The sequence below is a fragment of the Notothenia coriiceps genome, unplaced genomic scaffold, assembly GCF_000735185.1.
Source record: "Notothenia coriiceps isolate Sejong01 unplaced genomic scaffold, NC01 NC01_scaffold00027658, whole genome shotgun sequence".
Taxonomy (NCBI): Eukaryota; Metazoa; Chordata; class Actinopteri; order Perciformes; family Nototheniidae; genus Notothenia; species Notothenia coriiceps.
Genome location: NW_011360359.1, coordinates 357,248 through 365,920, shown reverse-complemented (window position 1 = coordinate 365,920; position 8,673 = coordinate 357,248). Strand labels below are relative to the sequence as shown.

At 41.5% G+C, this 8,673-nt stretch overlaps 1 protein-coding gene across 1 annotated transcript in view; it reads right to left on the bottom strand.

Annotated features, from left to right (window-relative positions):
- Positions 1-1,077: 1,077 nt before the first annotated feature.
- Positions 1,078-8,673, bottom strand: part of stk11ip (serine/threonine kinase 11 interacting protein) — a 20,568-nt gene continuing 12,972 nt past the window's right edge. Inside the window, exons 20-23 of the mRNA XM_010785430.1 lie at positions 7,872-8,072; positions 6,702-6,874; positions 1,954-2,038; positions 1,078-1,186 (exon numbers count right to left, since the gene is read on the bottom strand). Coding sequence (XP_010783732.1) covers positions 1,078-1,186; positions 1,954-2,038; positions 6,702-6,874; positions 7,872-8,072 — 568 coding nt within the window. The remainder of the gene's footprint in view (positions 1,187-1,953; positions 2,039-6,701; positions 6,875-7,871; positions 8,073-8,673) is intronic.

Sequence of the window (8,673 nt, the reverse complement as noted above, 5' to 3'; positions counted from 1 at the left end):
ACAAGGAGTAGAAATATGATTCAGAGATCCGCGGAATCGCTGAAAGTGTAGCTTTCCAGCGGTATCTCCTGTGAGACTGTAACCAGGGCACAGCAGGCAATATGGCCGCTCAAAGCAGCTTGACTTTGCACTGTGTGAGATTGGTGGATTCGTGTGTCCGTCAAGGAAATCTCGGCCGGCAGCCATCATGTTCTGAAATGGCCAATGGACATCGAGAAATCACTAAGGACCTACCCACCAAGTAAAAATAAACATAAATCACGTGTCTCCCAACGTGCAGTTTTGCTTTATTGGGGGGCTCTGGGGGGGTCCGAAAACCCTAGGGTTAAACCCCAACCCTAACATGTCACCCATTGAGCATGTTTGGGATGCTCTGGATCGGCGTATACGACAGCGTGTTCCAGTTCCTGCCAATATCCAGCAACTTCGCACAGCCATTGAAGAGGAGTGGACCCACATTCCACAGGCCACAATCAACAACCTGATCAACTCTATGCGAAGGAGATGTGTTGCACTGCGTGAGGCAAACGGTGGTCACACCAGATAGTGACTGGTTTTCGGACCCCCCCAGACCCTGAGGCTGTGCGAAGTTGCTGGATATTGGCAGGAACTGGAACACGCTGTCGTATACGCCGATCCAGAGCATCCCAAACATGCTCAATGGGTGACATGTTAGGGTTTAACCCTAGGGTTTTCGGACCCCCCCAGACCCCCCCCAATAAAACAAAACTGCACGTTTCAGAGTGGCCTTTTCTTGTGGCCAGCCTAAGGCACACCTGTGCAATAATCATGCTGTCTAATCAGTATCTTGATATGCCACACCTGTGAGGTGGGATGGATTATCTCGGCAAAGGAGAAGTGCTCACTATCACAGATTTGTTCAGATTTGTGAACAATATTTGAGAGAAATGGTTATTTTGTGTATATAGAAAATGTTTTAGATCTTTGAGTTCATCTCATGAAAAATGGGAGCAAAAACAAAAGTGTTGCGTTTATATTTTTGTTCAGTGTAGACGACCTGATATGAGAGAAAAATAGTGAGCTGAAAACGTGATGCAAAATAAAGTTCACAACGTATTAGTGTTTTGCTGAATAAATGTCACCTTGCAGAACAAAAGCCAGGATGTAGAAAAACTGCAGCTGTCCATCTTCCATGTCTGCCTGGATGTCTTCACACACCAGAGGCCTGGAAAGATCAGAAGAGATCAATAACGTTAGAATAATAAAAGCACTGCCAGTGTTTTCATGTATAACAGGGTCTGCGGTGCTGCCATGCTGTCTCAGATGGAAGCACTTGAGCATCACGGAGTGAACTTCCCAGTAACTGTGAAGCAAAGGGGATAATTGACATAATAATAGCTGACAGAGCTTGGATTGTGAAAACCAAGGAAGTGTGAGACTGCGGTTAGCGCTTCGCTGCACATCAAGGCGCTGCTCTGATTCGTCTCCATTTAAGTTGACCATCGAGCAGATGACAAATTGGACGATTCTTTAAAAATACAAGAGCGCGTTGGTACCTGGGTTAAAATGGATAAAGCATGTTTGGCTTGGTAAAGGAACTAGAATGCAGGAGAGGAACTAAGTAAATGTACTGAAGTATTTGTAAGTAGTGACATTGGGAATGAGGGGCTTTTACAGAGTGTTTCTACAAAGCCCACTACCCAAACTGCTACAAGCATCAGGTGTTGAGAAAGTACTGGTGCATGAGTCAGGGTTTGTTGCGCTACACATGGCATACATTAACATGTGGTTCCCCCGCTAATTTAGTGGTGCCGGCTTTACAAATTGAAGTCCAAAAAAGAAAAAGGCTGATTGTAATCAAGCAAAGATGTGTGCAGTGTTAGAACTCTCTTTAACTCTTAACTACGGTATTTCGACCACATCTTCCAGCATTTTCACAAATCCAATCACAGGCGGCTGCCATTGTCTCGTTGCATCTGTAGTGGGACGTACCAGAGATGGTGCTGAGGGTTGAGCCTCGTGGTGGAGATGGACTCCAGCTTGCTGTCGGATTTGTGAGCCATCTCGCGCACAATTCCTGAGGAAATAAGGACACAAACAATTCAAACATATATAATATCAATGTGTTTATTTGTAAGAAGTAGACCAAGTCACCGTTGACTTTGGTTTTGAGGCCTTGAGTTTGGCATATTGGACGAAGCCTTGTTGTTTGATGGAACCAGAAGTGACATGAGGGTGGAGCTAAATACATTTGAAAACTAAACAAGACGATTGTAGGTAACCAAGCGATTAGATTTAAGGGTTATGACCTGAAAACAGACTTTCAATACCAAAACACGGACAGCCCCCAAACCTAACTCTGCAATATCAACCTGTCAATCATAAGGTACCAAAGCCAAAAAGCAAACTAGTGATTGAGACCCTAAACTTATCAGGAATATTTTTCCTTAGGCAACAAATCAAGTGAGAAGTAATAAAACCAGACTTCTGTCATATTATTGCTTTTGGTTGGTTTCCTAGCTTCCTATTACTGTAAATTGCGTGTCTTTATGGATATGTTTAATGAGTACAATGAGCAATTTGTAGATGTAAACTTGGATAACAGAGAGTAATGGTTATTGTTCCCTATTTACATTACTACTAACACTAAAACAATCAACCGATTAACCCATAGTGATTATACTCATAACTGTAAAATCTGAAACGACCAAACATTAAAAACCTATTTCCAAACCAAAGAAGGAACGGTGATTTAGACTGTGATAGCTATCAGCCGACCAAAGTTGCATTACAAGCTCTGAGCCTGTTGGAACAGCTGTGAAGGTGAAGAGCTGCGTGTAAGAAGCACATCTGGGAGTAAATGGAAGCATGTGCGCTGACTTTCATCAGACGCTTGGGAGGAAATAGAGGATGCCTTTTGGATTCGATAGTCATTGTTGACTTTTTGATAAAACAAACTGTTACAGATTTCTACGGGGTAAGCCTAGATCAGCATAGCAAATTGCAGGCATGACAGCATCTAGAAAAAACGTCCTTTTAGCTTTTGAAGGACACAGAAAAAGGTAAAGTGGACTAAAAAGATGTCACACCCAGAAATTCTTGAAAGCACGAAAGCCAAATGAATCTGAGACTCCTTCCTTCTCTACAACTATGATAAAAAAGCCAAAAGGTCTCTCGTTGCAGGTGTAACGTTTCCTCTCCATAGAAGCCGTGGGTGAGAAAAGGCTGGGAACACAATGCGCTGTGTCACGCTCACATTTACCAATTGTAGCGTATCAGTGAGTGTGGCAACAATACGGGGGTAAGAGGGTATCTGTAGTGTGGCTCCACACTCAAGTTACAATAGACGGACTTTAGAAAAAAGGGTTTTTAAAGGGGACACTGAAAAGAAAAAAAGATGGTCAAAACCCTTCTTAGGAAGTAGGAAGGTTCAGCGAGCAGAAAAGGGAGTCTCATGAATATCATTTTTCCACTGGAAAAAAAAAACCACATTCCATTATTCCCAGAAGTTTGTTTATAGGTGTGTGTGAAGGCGTTTCATTTCTGAATACAACAGGAACTATCTGACCAAAGAAGGAGCGAACAAGACGAGGAATCTGAATCAGTGCCAACTTTCCACACTTATGGTAAAGGTTTCAACCCGTCTTGTACATTAAGGAAATGGTAAACAAATGATCCATAGAGGTACTCTGTCCAGAAGAAATGGACTCAATGATGACAACTGTTAAATAAAAGCAGTTTCATGTCAAACAAATCTGAGTTCCTCCTGCACTGCTCAGAAGACAACTGATGTCCTGGAGGGGGATGCGGGTCGAGTTACACAAATGTTTGCTCAGCCTGTTTTCTAATAACTAGAGACGAAATATCTACAGAGGTCTCTTCCTTTTCCAGACAAACGGACATGGTGAGTAAGACACTAAATGAAGTAGTTTCTTTTTAAAGGAAACGTAGAATAGGACATGGAAACGGCTAGTTTGCTCGTGTGGGTAGATCGCATGGCATTGAAAAAAAAAAAAATTAATTAATTAATTTTTTTTTTTTAAAGTCAGCCTATCATCCATCCTCACTATGGCATTTGCCACTTGATTGACATACAGGTAAGCCAGTCTGAGTTGTATTGTGCCATACAGGTTCATGCAGTTATGAGGGGGCCTCACCTCCTCATCTTCAGGACACAGATTGGGCAGGGGCGGCCCTGTAGGTAGATCTTTTGGGCGTGGTCATTTTAAAAGTAGCTCCCAAGCTGAAAACGTGTGGGCACCCCTGAGTTAGAATATATAGTCAAAATAGTCCAGGATCTAACATTGTGTTGGATAACTGGATAAAAATCAATCAATGATTTGAAGTTGAACTTTTGTCCGAGAACCACAATATGTTGCTCTAGAAAATTGTAGAAACACTTGGGATAATGTGAAAACAAAGTAAGACATGAATTAAATACAACATTTGGACTGCAGTGAACACTTTACTAACCAACTTTGCACCACAACCCTTAATCCCATGGTTTCACTGTTGAATTGTAATGGATGCTGAAGGTTGCTGTTGGAGAAAATATAACATTCCTGCCCTGTTCTGTCTCTTGTATTGTTTTAGTGTCACATTTGTTTCTGTAATCGGCCTTGTAATCATTTTGAAACTAAAATGTTTGTTTGAATGCCTCAACAAGATACTTGACCCTGAAACAAAGCTTGATCACGAAAATCTGCACTGAGGAGAAACAGAGCTAATATAACTTGCTAACATGGACAGTTTTAGCAAGGTGTCATGTCGAATCGCAATCAGAAGCAAGCAAAGGTTACCAGACGTTTGGAACCCCCAACAGGCTTTGATTGGGGCTCTGCTCTGTGTCAATACTCCTGCTTCCTCTTGTTTCAGTCCCAGACTGTTTGGCTGGCTACAACACCAACAACAATGCCCCCGATCATTTTCACACGAAATCAAACACCAAAGCCCCGTTTGATACGTCGGACAGCGGAGACGTATGAAAAGGGAACGGATTCAAAAACAACACCTAAAAAAGGGGCATTTCACTCTAACCCAAATACATTCATCGCTCCTACCGAGTACAACAAGAGACTGGCATATCCATCTCAACATGCCAACGACAGCAGAAGATCAGCAACACAACTTCTGGACTCTTTTGTCTCTTGGCTGCAGATTTAAGAGGTCTCGTGTTATCTCTCCTGTTTCAATAAAGTTGTGTCAGACTGGGTTTGTTTCTGAAATCCAGAAAACTGTTTTAGTTTCAAACTTCAGAGTCCTCCGTCACTGCAGCTTTCATCTTCGTGCGCATGATGGGAGCCAGCTTGGACAATAGACCGAGTTTGTTTTGGTTAAGCTTTCCCGTACTTCTGACAGAATCTTACAACAGCTGTTTTGAGGTTAATTCGGCATTAGGAAATACATAGTTTGCCACAATAACAGCTCAGGTTGTAACAGATCTAAGGAAATATAGACCTTGTATACTTTGTGTGTAAGTGTTTAGAATTAAGGGAAGGAAAACTATTATTCATGTCTTGGACAAGCTCTTTGCCCTTGGTTAGAGCAATCTGGAATGAATTTCGGTGACAAAAAAATAGCTTAAATCAGCTGTTTATGAATTTGGATACAAGTAAAAAAGCTCCCAGAGGATACAGGGGACGCTAGGAACAAATGGAGGGATAAAAGGATTGGTTGGATTTAGGGAAACACGACCACAATGCTGATGCGTGTGCAAAAAATAAAGGATATCATTACAGGCAATCTGGCGTTACATTTTCATGTCATGTCATGACACAGCACAAATATGTAACATAGGTCTAGTCATTTCTTCCCGATGATATGATGCTTCAAATGTTTTTGCTTTATTATGACATTATTCTGGGTAGAAGAAGACTTTTTTGTATTTAATAATTTTCATATGCTTGGCCTGGTCTCGTTTGATTTTTCACGGAGTAAAATAACGGACAAATGTAATGAGTTAAAACGTTTTTGTGTCCAACTGAATGAATTGCTCGAAGAATATGTACCAAACAACACTTTTCATGTTCTTCCAAGAATGTTCCTGCTTGATTGTGTGTGAGTGAAAGCTGGACAGAAGCCCCTCAGACAGCAGCTGGATGCGGGGACTGGTGGAAAAAGTTGAGACTGCTCTTCTAATCAGCGTGTCTGTTTGCTGGTTCAATGTTTTGTACCCTTTCATCGATAATACGAAACAGTAATTGGTGGAAAATCTCTGTCTGTTACAAATGTCCCAAAATGTAACATGTTTTCCTGTTTACTTCACGGAACTGGAGATTGTAAGATTCATTTTCCATATTTTTCCAGACATTCCAGCCCCGAGCCCCTTCTAATAAAAAGGTTTTCTTCTCGGCCGCTGGGCAGGATGTGCTCAGTTTGTGTGAACCCCATACTGTGGGGGGCAGAGGTTTGCGTCACGTCGCTCTCATATGGTATAGTATTAGTTTCTGTCTGTGGCACAATGCCTGTGAGGGGAACACACACACACACACACACACACACACACACACACACACACACACACACACACACACACACACACACACACACACACACACACGGCATTCAACAGCACAGCTATTTTTAAAAGTAATTATTTTCCATCCCCTCAGAGCGACCTTAGGAAAACTGCTTAGTCCAGTTAGTACAGAAAGAACAGGCTCAGTGAGTTCCTCCCTCTAAAGTGACTTTTATATGTTTTTCCATACATTAAACATTGTGTTTGGCAGTGCTTCTTTTACCTGTCAGGAGGCCAAAGAAGCGTTTGCAGCGTAAACTGTCCCTCACGAGGAGGGTGTAGGCCACTCCCCCAAACGCCATGTGGATGCACTGGGAGCCAAGTCCCACCTCCAGGTAGCTGAGCTCCATGATTGGGTGGCTGTCCCGCTTCTGCAGCCAATCGGAGAGCTGGCCTCTGCTGGGAGGAATATCAGGCATCAGAAAGTGAAAATGTAGTCGCAGCGTAGACAGATGAAATGGTTTACATGACCTGTGACACTTGGAGGTGTGACTGCCAGAACAACACTTTAAAATGTGTTTGTTAAGCCAGAGTTTACTTTACATGGCAATAACTTATGAATTACCTTGTTTTTTTAAAGATGGAAATATAACGTCAAAATAATAGTTGGACTTCTTGCACGAACAAGTCACAGTTACTTTCATCATAAAAATCACAATAATGTGGGAAATGGGTTTTAATGACAGTTTTTCCATTATAAAATAAAAGATAAATAATAATTAAAATAGTATATAAACATGTAAATACAAGTTAGAACAAGTGCAATACAAATATAAAATAAAAACGAATAAAGATATTTAAATAAAAGTCCTTTAAGAGATAAGAGAAATATTTAAATTTACAAAAGAAGTAAAAATGTGCACAATATACAACATGTATATTTCAATATTCAATGGTGTATTGGCATTATTTCCTAGTAAGGTTTTCATGCATGTGGTAGGAAAGAAAGAAAAACAATACAAGGGGTTAAAACTATAAAACAAATACTCCACAGTCCAGAGACACTGCGAGGTCAATGTGTTCTCAAGATGTGACCCAGAAAACAGGTTATGCAATATAATCCACATCCTATCTGGAGTGTGTGGAACCACACACACACACACACACACACACACACACACACACACACACACACACACACACACACACACACACACGTTAAAAGTCATAATTGTTAGCTGCAGAGTGGCGCCCTCTTTTGAACCTCTGTCCAGTCCAGCAGGATTTAATTACCCTTTTGATCAATTGGAATGTGTTGTATAAATATCTCACAGACTTGACTTTATACTTCCAAGATACGTGTTATGCATATAATACTGCAAGAATGCATATCACTATACAGTGTAAGCCACTTACTATGTTTGTTTCTAGTCTGTGAAGTGGCTCTACTCACTGGGTTTCTGATGTCATCTCCAGGAAATACATGTGCATGTTGGACACCACCAGCAGAGAGGGGACTTGCCCGGGCTCCCCAAACTTCACAGCTGACATCTGAAGCCGCACAGTAAAAAGGAAGCATGACATTAAGCTGAATGCACATTGTCTGGAGTGGGAGTGGAACGTTATTATACTCAAAGTGCTGCTCTTCCCTGTGAATTAGTGAAGGACTTGGGCAGGATATAAGAAACTTAGTCCGACGGCAGAAGGATTGTTTTTAATTTTGCATTATGAAAATATAGTGGAATGGTTGAAAATGAAGTCCAACTTGCAGTATAACACTAAAATACTTTATAATTCTTACTCTCAACCTCGTATCTTTAGTCTAGACCTTTTTACTTTATTCCTTGAAATAAATCGTCCTTCTACTTCAGATATATTTCTCTGTTTGCCTTGGACCAATGTTGGACTCATTCTATATAATATGCCTTTTTTGTTATCATAATAGCAGTTTTGAGTTTTACACAGGCTCTTTAGGAGTTTAAGATCAAACCTCTCTAGACCAAAGCCTTCCTTAACGTTCTCTAAAACAACCCAAGAAGTCAAAACAAGTGAACAGCGAGCGGCCCTGTCACTAGATAAATAAACTGAACTAAGATGAATGGAGCGGGACGTTTGCTTGATCCTGTACGGCTCTCTGCTGCTCGTCCAGGTGTCTGACAGAGAAAAGCAATATCCGTCAGACTTGAAGAGCTCCCGGGGTGCAAGGCATATTAAAAGAGGGTCTCAGTGAATGCCAGCAGGGGGGGGGGGGGGGT